Below are 13458 nucleotides of genomic sequence, written 5' to 3'. Positions count from 1 at the left end.
ACTTCTGCCAAGAACAAAGAAACATGAGAGTAGCAACTCTGCCCTAAAACGGGAGCACTCGGGTTTCTTGAATCTAGTTTAGGGGAATGATTTTTATCAATAACCATCACTAATCAAGACAAAACAGTACAAAAACAACCCACGAATCCCACTTGTGAACTTATCTTCAGGCAACCCGTCATTCACTCACCCAGCAGCCCTCAGGGAGCGGCTTCCCCAGACTGGGATGGGCATCATGCTGCATGATGGGCTCGGGGGGTCCGAGCAGCTCTCCAGGAGCGTACATGTTACACCAATGTGACAGTGTGCAGGGAACCCGCACAGAAAGGAGCCACCAGCAAGGCCCGCGGGGGCCAGGGAGTCTTTACAGAGCAACCAACATCTTAACTGGGGCTGGAAGGATAAATAGGAGTTTGCTTGCTGGAGGAATGGGGAAAAGAGGGGCAGGAAGTACAGGGATACAGGAAGGGCATTCTGGGCAGAGAAATGAGCAAGGATTAAGGCATGAGGGCTTCAAAGAACAAGGCTTCCTGAGGACATAAAGTTACGTAGGGTCAGAGCAGAGATCCACAGGGACCGAGTGAGAAGCCAAGGCTGCTGTCTGACTGTTGTGGGCCTTGAATGTCATGCTATGAAGCTGAGCTTCTGTAAGACACGGGAAGTGAGGGAGTGGTAACACTGTATGTGTGTTTTAGGCTATCATCTTCCGGGACGAGGTGAGGAAAGAACAGGAAGGAGGCCGGACATGTGGGTCACATAGCTACTTCCCTCAAGGTCTTTTGCTCAAAGTAACTGGCACAGGTCAGTTAAGCAGCAGGAGTTGAGCCTGTACTTGACTGTCGAAATGAGAACAACTCCCATCTGACTGATCTTAATTTGTCAAAACCTCTGTTGAGAACCAGGAAGTGAGGGGGCAGCAGCAAAAGCTTCTTCCCACTTTTACCTGGGGTACCTGCTAAGTCTCAAGGGTCAGGGTCCGCTTGGTTCAGGAAGCAGAAATGGGCGCCTCACCCGCTGGTGGGTGGGGGGCCGAGTGACCACCACCCTGGGGGGGACAGTAAGTCACAGTGACAGTAAGTCACTGGTGGTCAGGCCCACCCTTCTCCTCCAGGACAGCTCTGGGCACCCCACCAAGCTGGGACTGCTTTCGTCCTCTGTAATCGCTTTCCCAGACCCTTCTCTTTCCACTTCCAGCACAAAGCCCATTGTTTGAGAAGTCTGCCACGTTACCCTGGAGTTCAACCTTGGTTCAGTTGTGTGATGCCGGGCAAGGAGGCCACATTCTCAGGGCCTCGACGTCCTCAATAAAACCAGACACCAGTATTATTAGCAAGAGTAGTTGTGAGGATCCAACAAAACTGACACTCCGACAAGCACAGGGTGAATGCACCATCGTAGGTACAGCCCAAGCTAGCATGTTACCACTCCGCACATCCCAGTGCGTTTTGTTCTCATGACCCAGTAAGGTGGGGATCTTGAATTTTTCCATTTTACAAGGGAGGGAACTAAGGTGTAGAGAAGTCAAGCGATATTCCCAAAGTCACACAGCTTCTTAGTGGCAGAGCCAGGCTGTCTGGCTTGACTGTGAGCTCTGAGACCTGACACTATGCTACTCCTTAGCTCCCTTTCCCCCTCCTGAACTTGTTAATGGGCTAACTGTGACATATCCTGATTCAGTGGGCTAATTTCTCATGTTTCTATAGCAACCCATCCTGACTCTAAGCTCCTTGAGGGCAGAGACCTTACCTCTTTCTCTCTCTGCCTATCCTCATCACCTTGCTGTAATGAATAGTAACTACTTGCTGGTCGATGACTTGGCTCATCTACTCACTATCCCCACACATACTTCTGTCTGTCGGCATTACAATTTCAAATCTGCCTCACTGGTGCACAGAAGAGTTAACACAGCAGGCCCGAGACTGCCCTCCTGGGCAAGGCCTATGTGCAGACTCAGCCCTGGGCCGGTGTCTGGGAACTGAGGCTTCGGGAGGGTTCCCATAGCCCTAACTGCTGAGGGGTTCCCTGTGCCTGAACTGCTGTATGGACACTGTGGTGTTTGCAGAAACACCTGCCTTCCTGCCGCGAGTCTGGAATTTGGGCTTGTGTCAACCAGGAAGGGCCTCTGTGAGCAGCCCCCAGTGAGATCCCTGTCCGGTGAGTTTCCAGTGAGCTTCCACAGCAGGCATTTCTCACAAGCTGTCACAAGTCTCATGCTGTGTGACTCCACTGAAGGGGACTCTTGGAAGCCCGCTCCCAGTTTCCTCTACACATCACCCGTTTCCCTTTGCCATTTGCTCTCCACCTCTTCACTGTGACAAATCCCAGCCACAAGTTCCGCAAGTCCTCCTAGTGCGTCCCCTAACCCGGGACTGTGCTGGGGGTCTCAGCATAACCAGAATTAAGAAAATTTGTCCCGACGCATTATGTTCTGTTACCTTCTCCAAGAATGCCATAAAATAGTTCCAAGGCCAGTTTAGAAGTCGTCAAGAATTGAAGCCGGGACCTAGCATTGCCTGCTCATTTTAAGACTCCCAGCTCAGGCTAGGTGACCAGCTGCAAGGGAAGCAGCTTTGAGTCCCTGTGCTCTAGAAGCTGGCATGCACCCCTCTGGGGAGGACAGGCTGGGGAACAGACCCATGCCACAGGAGATACTAAAGGCCGGCTCTGATGCTTCCTGGCTTTGTGGCCTTGTGCAAGTCATTTAACCCCCTGGGGGCTTTAATGTCCTCACTTGCAAAAGGGGGTTCCTAAGAGCATGTGGCATCAAATGCTCTGTTAGAAGGGAGGTGCGCACTGATGACCTAGGGAACGCCTCACAGGGGAGCACTGGCTGCTGGGCTCCTGCTCCTGCCTCAGGAAAAGACTTCGAGAGAGCAAGGAGAGGCACTGGGGACAAAGAGAAAGACGTACGACGGTTAAAAAATGTGCCAGCCACACAGGGCTGTTACCACAAAATGGGCCTGAGCGTGGATTCTGAACGAACAAACAGCCTGGGCTCAAAGGACAGTTCTGCCACTTCCTGGCTGTGGGACCTTCGGTGAGTTACCCAGCTTCGCCAGCGGCAGCCTTCCCCTCTGGAAAATGAGGATAAGAATGGTACCTGCCCCACAGGGCAGGTGGTGCGGAGTGAATCATGAATCTAGGACAGTACCTGGCACAACAGTCAGGGCTCCGTAAGCACTAGTTATAGCATTTTGTGAAGATATCCAAGCACTGCAAAGCATAAGGATTCTACAAACATATGAGTTGCTATCACAACTATTATTAATTAAGGAACCCCAGCCGAGACAATACTTACAGTCTTTTCTTATCCACCACTCGTTTAACTCGGATGGCTCTCTGTTCTGAGTAAAGTTTACATACTCCTGTTGTAGGGAAAACACCAGAACAGAGACCATTTAAAACCGTTTCGCAGACAAAGGTGTCATTAAGTATAAGGAGACAGTACAGTCTTCGGCTAGCACAACTAAATTTTGCATCATGTCTATGGTGAAATGCCACATTCGACCTTTAAGATAAAATGAAATACTTTTTAAGTAATCTTCGATGAAATCCAGAACCGCGCTCCTGTGCTCCTTCACTTGCTGGGAGTGTATCTCCTTGTGGGCTGGAAGAGAAAAGGACAGCAGTCAGGTCTCCGCACTCGACTACACAGGGAACAATTCATCAGCTTCCTCAGAACAGTTTCTGTATGGAAAGTGTTTGCAAAAATACAGCGATAAGACAAGTCTGCGTCAAGTGACATTACATTTTTAGAAGAGGAAGATTTATTGGGCTTCGCAAGAGTAAAAGATTAAACCTGTAGAAAAACTACAGTCAAAGAATTTATGGTTTATTACAGCATGCAGGGATGGTACTTGACGTGCCCCACTTCTTGAGAGCTGACCCCATTTGTAATACCAGCATCCAACGCTCAAGCTGACCTTCAAGTAACATGTTTAAATCGCACTCAAGCCCCACACTACCCCACCTGTCTGGGCTGTTTTCAGTCTAGAACGTTCCATCTTCACCCCTCAGCTACTCCCATTCTACGGGCCCTTTAGACAGAGCCAAACCTTCCTTCTCCAGGAAACCCTCCTTGACTCTCCTATCTATAAGGACGCCTGGCTTCTGTGAACTATCATGTCTGCTTCAGGTCTGTGTCATTTATTTTGGTAGGACAGCTCTCATTTCCTGAGAGACTGAGTGCCTCCCACATGCAGGCACTCCGAGGGGACGTCGCACATATGACTGCTAAAGCAAAAGGCAAGCTGGAGGCCAAGTTTACACACAAAGAAGCTAACCAGGTTCAGAGTCAATAAGAAGCCCATGGTTTGGTACTTAGTTGCTGGTTTTATTCATAATCATGTACTTCTAGATTATTTCAGTGAATGTTTAGGCCCTTAAGGGTAGGAGACATGAATCATGTTTTTACTATTGAACTGCTTACTCTGAGATTCATTCACATGAGCGACTATACACAAAATTCTGTGAGGATGTGTGTTTCTCTGGCAAGAACGTCCATAGCTTTCATCAGACTCTGAGTGGCCCACTAGGGCTGTGATGGAAGCTTCCTAATAGAAATCGACGTCAAGAATTCAGCAGCCTCTGGCCACTTTGAGCTCTGTGCTATTTAATGGAACCTGGATCTGCCTCAGCACATCACAAAAGGGTCAAGGAAGATACACGACTAGGGAGCCTGTCTCACTGCCCCCATGAAAATGAAACATCAGTGAAGACGACGTGATACTGAGAATCCAGGGGCCAGCCACGGTGCTCAGCATGTGCTGAACTCAACTGGATTCTCCTAACAACCCCAAGAGATACACCCTAGAACTGTCTCCACCACAGACAAACCAAGATGCATGACAACAGAGTGCCTTGCCCAAAGCTGTGTAGGTAGAAGGCGGTGGAGGTGGGGCAGGGGTGCACCAAACCAAAGCACCCATGGCTCCAGCGCCCTCCTCTTCAGCGCGACAGTCTGCTCTGGAAGTTTCCTACTCCAAGTAGAGAGCTGAGAATGCCCTCTTCCGTCCCTGTCCACACGCCGTTGACCACTGACCCCCTAAATGCCCCACAGAGCACAGGGGCGCACAGAAGCTGTCCAACCTGGCCCTTAGGAGATGTCTGTGTGTGGAGAGGTCCTCCTCACCTCCCTCCTCCCACTGTTTAACCTGAATTACGGCCTTTTCATTACTTTCACGGCTGATCAAGAAAAGAGGAATTTTAAAGTTTTGAAACCTAAACCTGAACAGCAACACAGGAGAGACCTTAGCTGGGCGTGCCCTGTGAATCCTGGCTGAGGCTTCACAAAGTCCTGGCGGGCGGACCGCGCTGCTCAGAGCACCTCACCTTGAGTTCTCAGCTGCTGAATCGCTTCAGAGCAGGTCCTCATAAACGTCTGAGCGTCCTGGTCTATCTGGTCTCGTTCTGAGTCTGTCATCCTTCCGTATTCAGACATGACATGGCTTAAAAAAAAAAAAAAAAAAAAGTGGGGCGGGGGACAAAATTTTAAAGCAGTAGCAAATGACCACAGAAGTTGTCTGGATGGGGTGTGAAGGGAAGAGAAAGCTTTCCTATCAACATGACATTAAGCCAAGGCTGGGTGAAGACGAACTGGCCAAGTTAGGAGGTGGGGGAGCGTTCTACACAGTGGAGGTGATGGACACGGAGGCTGTGAATGGACATTGGGGCTGGGCATGGCGGCACAGGCCTGAGCGGGAGTGTGGGCTTTGGCTGTGAAAGCCACAGGGCCGCCAGTGGAAGCTCCCGTGCCACACGAGGACAGCACTTGATGAACAGGAGAATGCCCTGGGGGCCACATGGAGAATCACGGGGCTGCTATCGGGAGGCCCTTGAGACATGTATGGGAAGGTGATTCAGGCTGCCATTTTTTCCACGTTGACAAGCAGTCCTCATGACCTACAAAAAAAGAGCTTTTGGAAACATTTCGTTTCCCTGATGTTAAGTTAGAAAACGTGAGCTAGGGACGGTGCTCACCTACACGAACGCAGCACCGTGAAGCTCAAGATACTAGGGTTAGAGTGCCTGCTCCTCTTCCTGAGAGCTAGGCAGGTGTGGCAGCACTATTATTAACAGCGATGCTAATGAGCCTAATTAAACACACTGGATGTTGTAACGGAAATTTAAAATCACAAAATATCAAGTTAAAAGGGACCTCAGATAACATACAGACTCAACTCATTCTGTTCACATCTACTAGCCCTGCCAGCCACTCACCCTCCCTGAGAATAAAACACAAAGTACCAACCCAACAAGTGACCTACTTCCTGATACTCATGCTCCCACCCCGCACCCTGACCACACAGCTGCTCTGCTGCCCATGATCGGCCACACCCGCTCCTGACCCTGCTGCAGCCTGGAATGCCGTCCAGCAGATGCTCTTCCAACAGATGTCCACACGCTTCTGCCCCATTCGGATCTCTGACCACAGCCAGCTTCCCTGACCACCCCCTGCGCTCGCCCCCTGCACAGACCACTGTCGCTAATTCCTCAGTGCCCATGCCAGACAGCACGTTACTATGACTGAGATCCAAAGTCCCCTTCCACCCTGCTTTGTGATACAGGGACTGGGGCACTCCTCTACTGCCTTCTGTCCCTCGCTCTGCCTCATTCTCCTTACAGCACTTACCACTCCCTGAAATATGGATGTCGATCTCCTCCCAGGAGCACATAAGTTGCAGGAGAGCAGGGATTCTGTCATTCTCCCTTTCCTTCCCCAAACCTAAAATGCTGTCCAGCATACAGCAGGGGTCCTAACAGTAGCTGAGCTTGTCGCTTGCACCAGACACTACTCTCAATGCCTGGCACATATTTCATGGACTCATTTAATCCTTGCAATTCATCCACTCATTCACCTCTATACTAAACCCCCATATGGCAGGCACCGTGGCAGGGGCTGGGGGCCCACAGGTGGAACAAGGTTTATTTCTGATCCCTGCAGAGAGCAGGTACCAAACCACGGGGGTGTTGACACAGAATCAAGGGGCACAAGGAACTGTGGGGGACAGTATTGGTCTGCGGGTGGACGGGGAACCAGGGGGTAAGAGGTCAGTGCATGCAGGGGACAAGGGACAGCGGGAAAAGACCTACTACAAATGCCCACCTGCAGGTCACTGTTGGAATGACCATATGCTACATGGGCCACACGAGGATTGTCCGGAGTGTGAAAGGGAAAATGGGAGTGTACCAGGTGCTCCCTGTACACCGGGCATCTGGACCACGGCGTTCTCAGGGCTTCGCGTCACTGCAAGGGGCAGCACGCCACCTGCGCATGGTCAGCGTCTCCACACTGAACATCTAGCGCAAGTCTGCTCTAGTTTTCAAGGGAATGTAAATGCTTTTGTGATAAATATACATTTCTTTAAAATTGTACTGAAGCTGCAACAGCTATTTCTCCAGTATTAATAGGTTTCCCCCAAATCCAACAATCATACAAATACTCCATTATCAACTGTAGAGGAGCCCACGAGATACAGAAGCTGGGGACGGCTGGCATAGCCACTGGAGGACCTCAGAAAGTCTGCATTTTGCATGGGGCCGGCCTGGGGCAGACGGAAGCAGAACCTGGGTGGTGCTGGGTGCAAGCATGGCGGATCTGAGGAAGCTGTCCTTGGCGACAAGGAATGGCTGGCTGAGAAGGGAAAGAGGAGAGCCTAGGGTCCAGAGCACGGCAGGCACAGGTGTGGAAGGACAGATGTTCAGGCGTCAGGTCAAGGATAGCACAGGAAGTTTAGGACATGACAGATGAGGAGACGGAGCAACTTGAAAGAGAGTTCAAACTCTCATTTTTCTGTGAGGATTTAAAAACAGCACCAGCTGTATAATGGGCCTTTGAAACACATTCATCAGAAGTAATGAAGCCCTGCCTGTGACATCGCCCCAAATTAAGTATCACAAAAATAGAATTATTACTGTTTTGAAAAGGTTAACTAACTGGCAAATAAATTCTAAAAAAATATATTCTCATCGGACATGCATACAGAAATTCATCAAACTTTAATTTTATTTCCTTTATGACTTACAGACGGATAATTTTATTACAGACCCCAATTTACCAAAATATTAGATCCAATTAAAGGAGACCAAGTTAGGTATAGGTCTAGATTAGTCAATTCACTTCAAGAAAAAGGGAAGAAAAAAATGGGCAGTAAGTTTATTTACTGGTTTAAAAATTCGAAGGAAAAAAAATTTATAATTATATGATCAGTATAAAGGGGCAAGTTCGAAATTACAAAATACCACTGACACCATGCCTATTACTTGAATATGCAGTTAGGTGCCTCCTGAGGATAGAGAAGAGAGAGAATAGTGTAAATGATTTTTTTTTAATGATTTGAGAGAGAGAAAGAAAGAGAGCTCGTATATAGGGGTATGGTGGGTGGGGCTGGGCAGAGGAAGACAGAGAATCTTGAGCAGACTTGCTGCTGAGTGTGGAGCCCAACACAGGTCTCAATCTCATGATCCTGAGATCATGACCTGAGCAGAAGTCAAGAGTCAGACACTTAGCCGACTGAGCCACCCAGGTGCCCAGTGTAAATGATTCTACTCCATTTCAAAGGTTACTGAAAAGGCATGGACAAAAGTTAAAGGCCACAATCTTATTTTTGCTCTAAATATTACACCAGGGCAAGGACAGGATCCTGTCCACAGTATATGCCTGATACACACCACAGATTACCCTGCTGATATCCAGGCTACAGATATGAATATAGACCCTGCTCTCAATGAACAACATCACAATAGGTAACACTCACAGCCTTATGCATTCGCTTTTACATCACAAGCTAAAGATTACATAAAGCCTTTTGTGCATTAATACTACTCACTGTGCTAAATGCGTCACATACTTACCCATTTAATTCTCAAAACTCCACAAGGTGGGTACTATTTACAATTCTCATTTTACATAGAAACCAGTTGAGGCACAGAGAGGTTAAGTACCTTGCCAAGGTCACACAGCTAGTAATTAGCACAATTGTAATTCAAACTAACGCATCCTGGCTCTGGAGTCTCTGTTCTTAACTACCACCCAGGGGACCTCTCATGTCAAAAAGGTAATAGAGTTCAGGGGAGAGGATGCTTTTTCCCCACTAGTTGGTGGAAAGGAAGGTGATCTATGAACCCAATCTTGAAAGGCAGGATGTGGCCATGGGGAGACAAGCGTGGACACTCTCAGGAAGTAACAGAATGGAATCAGGAGACAGCAAATCTGTCTGGAGAACAGTCCGTGGTTCCATAGGGCTGGAGCCTAGGACAGGTGGAGCAATGAGTTCTTGGTGGGCCTCCAGCACTAGTCGAAGCTTCATTCCGTAGCCATTGGAAGGGCTGGGCCTGATGAAGATGAATACGGCAATATCTCGTTAGACGGAGGAGAGGGGGAAAGATCGGGTAATAGGTTACCAAACGAGGCAGAGAAGCCTGCCTTACTCATCTCTGTCTCCTTAGCGCCGTGTAAGAGGAAGGTACTAGTGCATTTCTGTTGGACTGAAATTTAAGAAAGGAGCAATGGCAGAGCGTGGGTGGTGGCAAGGACGGGAAAGAGGAGATGGATCTGAGAGGTAAAACTGTCAGGAACAGCCCAGCACCATCAGATCCTGGGATCTGGAGCCTGGATGAGCAGCAGACATGGATAGAAACAAGGAACACAGAAGGAAGAGAAAAAGAGCTGGAAATATGAAAGAAAGAAACAAAGAATAGCCCTCGTCCTTACAATGCAGTGTAGAAGGACGGAAGTAATGCTCTGGAGACCAAATGTTCCATGACCGACACTTTGTTTTGAAAAAAGAAACCAGGGCAAATGGACTTTTAGAACCGTTTGGTGATAAAATCTGGGATACTAAAGGAGATTTTAAGTAACAAAGGATGGCTTTCTGAAGTTCTAGGCTCTAGGATCTATTAAGGAGAAAGGGGTGTCACTGTGAGACATAGTGCCATGGCCACAGACCGAGGCGGGCCGGAGACCTAACAAACTGAACCACAGGAAGACAGAGGTGCCCTCTGAAACCCCAGGAACAGACTGCTGTCACGGGATGGGCACTCAAGAAATGCTTGCTTGTGTGGATCTTGCTGAATTGATCTAACCATTTTAATCCTAATCTCCAGAGGGCCACTCGGCAAAGTCTGGCTCCGGGAAGGAGAGGAGGAGGCCGGAAGTGGGAAGCCATGGTTGGAGGGAACTGCTGGAGTCAGAGCCTGAGACGAAGGGGAGGAGTGGCAGCTGGAGGACCAACAGCTAATCCCTCACTGTTTAGCTGAGCTTAGGAACAAGTAGGAATCGGAGAGACAGAGATCAAAACATTGGCTGTATCATGATGACTCAACTCAGGTGGTCCCCAAATGGGGCTTGGCAAGTGTGCTGCATGTCCCCGCTGCACGTGCCTTCCCATGCTTCCGGCCCGCTGTCCCTTCTCTTCCCCGTGCACTCTTCCAACTGCCAGGGTGAGGGGTAACCGCTTCCTGCTTTCTGAGCTCGCCCCCAGGCTCTCTCCCATCTTCCTCTGGGCCCGCAGACACTGCCTTCTCTCTGCCTCACATGAACGCAAGCCCATCTCCAGCTCTGTCCCTCCACCCAGCACCAGCTCGGCCCCCACAGTGCTCTTCCTCTCCCCTGCGCCATCGACCTTTGAAGAAGCAGTGTACGCGGTGACCAGACAGTGTGGGTGCGCAGTGAGCACTACACGTATTGGTCACTCTGGGCACTTTTCCCCTCTCTCCTGGATCTTTCCCAGCAAACACGGTGTTTTATCTCCCAACTCAAACCAAACCAAACCAAACACCTCAACTCCACGTCTCCTACCAGCTACTGCTAATCTCTCCCTTCATCTGGGTAAAACTTCTCTAACAGGTTTGCACACCGGTCTCCATTTTCCTGACCACTGTTGTCTGATCCCAATCCAAACAGGCTTTATTCTCCTCACTCAACTGCTGTCCTCACTCCTGGGGGCCCCAACTCCACTGCTGTCCTCCCTCCCAGGGGCCCCCGGGGTCCCCATGCCAGATCAGCCCTTACCCAGTCACTTGGCACACAGTGGACAGAGCCGATGGCATCCCCTTCCTGGCCTGTGTTCTTCCTGTGCCCTTCACGACTCCACTCTTCTGATTTCCTCCGACAGCACCTGCTGCTCATTTTCAGGCTTTTTATGGACATCTCTTAGCCCCCTGAAGACTTATAGATGGACAGTTCATGGTTCAGTCCCTGAATCTCTTCAGGGTCAACACTGCTCGCTGGGTGAGTCAGTCTGGTCTTGTGGCTTTAGCAGCACAAATACCAGTTTTATGCTTACAAGTCTCAAACTTGTAACTCAGCCTGAACCTCTCCTGGAACTTGAGACCCAAATCTTACTGCCTGATCAACACCTCCACCTGGTTGTCGAATTCACCTTGTGAATATGCCCTCCACTGAGCCCTGGCCTGCTCTCCTCAAACTTCCGTTCCTTCCAGCTGCTCAGGACCCATACCTCAAGTCCTCCTGACCCCTCTGTTTCTCTCCCAGCTCCCGCCTAACCCATCAGCAAATCTGTTTGGCCCTACCTTCAGAATATTTCCAGAATCTGACCTCATGCTATCACATTCATGGCTATGTCTTTGGTTCATGGCACTGACGTCCCTCACCTGGACTTAACCGTGGTCTCCTAGCATGTCTGCTGCTCCAGCATGGTCCTATGTCCTAACATACCAGCCATACTGCTCCTGTTACAAAGTAAGTTGCGTCCTATCACTCCTCCACACAAGACCTTCCAGTGGCTTCCTAGCCACTGATAAAAACCAAGGTTCTCGCAAACACAACAAGATCCTTAAGACAACACACAAGATGTGGCTCCTGCCATCTCTCTGAGCTCACCTTCATCAACCCCAACCCTCCTGCCCTCATCACACCAGCCCCCTCACTGCCCCTGTGATGTCCCAAACATGCTCCTACATCAGGATCTTTATACTTGCCGGCTGCCTTCTTCTGGAATGTTCTTTCCCCAGATATCTATATAAACTGATCCCTTACTTCTTTTAGGTATTTACTGAATGTCCCCCCCTTAATGAGGCTTTCCCTAACCTACCTTTTCATAAAACTGATTCCGGACATATGCGAGCCACTTCCCCCGCCCCCTCCTCCTGAAAGCACTTACTGAGCTCTAACACTCTACACAGTTTACTCTGGTTTATTGTCAAATGTAAGTTCCATGAAGGCAAGGACTTTTGTCTGTTCATTGCCATATCCCCCTCATCAAGAGCAATGCACAGGATCTGGCAGGCTGATAAATCAGTACATCACAATCAAACGCTTTCTGAATGGCCTGACTCAGCGCATGCAGGACAGGCCTGATATCCCGCTGCAACTGTGCTCCTTATGAGGCCCCTCCCCAGCTGATTTTATCCCACCCCCCAAACCCTGCAGACCCCCTTGCAGAGCTCCTCCAGAGCCTTCCCTGGAAAAGCCATTGCCTCCATCTTGATGACAAGCCCCTCCCGAGAGAAAAGGGAGGAGTAAGCTCAGGGTTCTCAGTCCCAGCCATGATGTAAGTCTCCTGTGGATATGGCACCTTCCTAGCCCCCAACCCCAGCTCCTCATTTTCTGGGGGAGAGCTGGAAGGACAGAAGAAAGCCCCTGGGTTCTTGGAAAATAGATGGCCCTACCCTCAGTGGGTAGTCAGGACCCACAGACCCACAGATCAGACTCACGATTCTCAGATTGTGGAAGAATGAGAGGTGAGTGTTTCCCTATCCCAATACTCCCCAGCATCGCGTCTGCTTACCTAGTTTGGCTTCACGTGGTAATGCCAGGTAATGCTAACAGAACATGCCCTACATAAGGTGTGTGCTCTGTCCCTCCTCCCCAACCCCCTAGGCAGAGCAGAGGAGAAAGAGCAGGAAGGAAGCAGAGGCCTCCAGTCTTGTGCTCCTCCCTACTAGAAATGGTCTCATCAGAATGGAGGCAAGAGGGGTCAGGACAAGTAAACAAGAAAGGTACTCACTTCCAAGTGAACACGCGCCCCGTGGGTGGAAGGGACCTATAAATGACTAATTCCAAGAACATTAGATTAACATCCTTCTACTCTATATTTTGATTTAATGGAAACTCAGCCCAGTGAAACTGAAAAGGTCTAAAGGTTAATTTGACAAAACAGATCACTCAATTAAAAGGTGATGTTCCTTTAGGAACATTATACATTAACCTTTAAAGCTGGAAATTGACAGTATGGTTATTCTATTAGTAAAAATAGAAACCAAAGAAGTTTTCCCCCCAAGTGGTATTGTTTTGTTGCCAAGGCATTGCAGAAAAGGTACATCCACCAAAAGTGGAGACATTATTTTTAATTAAAATCATTCAAGATATCCAGCCAGAGGCTACCTCCATTGCGTGCTGTTCTGCTCTAGTAAAATGTCATTACTAAAAAAAATTAAATGGGTCAATAAAGTCTGAGCTCTACATTATGGAAAAAATTACGGCTTCCTAATTATGTC

General features: G+C 49.2%; 1 protein-coding gene across 1 annotated transcript in view; it reads right to left on the bottom strand.

The window, feature by feature from the left end:
* Window positions 1-13458, bottom strand: part of STX18 (syntaxin 18) — a 117541-nt gene that overhangs the window by 31692 nt on the left and 72391 nt on the right. The window contains exons 3-5 of the mRNA XM_080797107.1: window positions 5332-5447; window positions 3530-3607; window positions 3299-3365 (exon numbers count right to left, since the gene is read on the bottom strand). Of these exons, the coding sequence (XP_080653233.1) occupies window positions 3299-3365; window positions 3530-3607; window positions 5332-5447 (261 nt within the window). The remainder of the gene's footprint in view (window positions 1-3298; window positions 3366-3529; window positions 3608-5331; window positions 5448-13458) is intronic.

This window comes from Martes martes, assembly GCF_963455335.1.
Source record: "Martes martes genome assembly, chromosome: 2".
NCBI classification, from domain to species: domain Eukaryota; kingdom Metazoa; phylum Chordata; class Mammalia; order Carnivora; family Mustelidae; genus Martes; species Martes martes.
The sequence above is the reverse complement of the archived record's forward strand: the minus strand, read 5'-3'. Positions and strand labels throughout refer to the sequence as shown.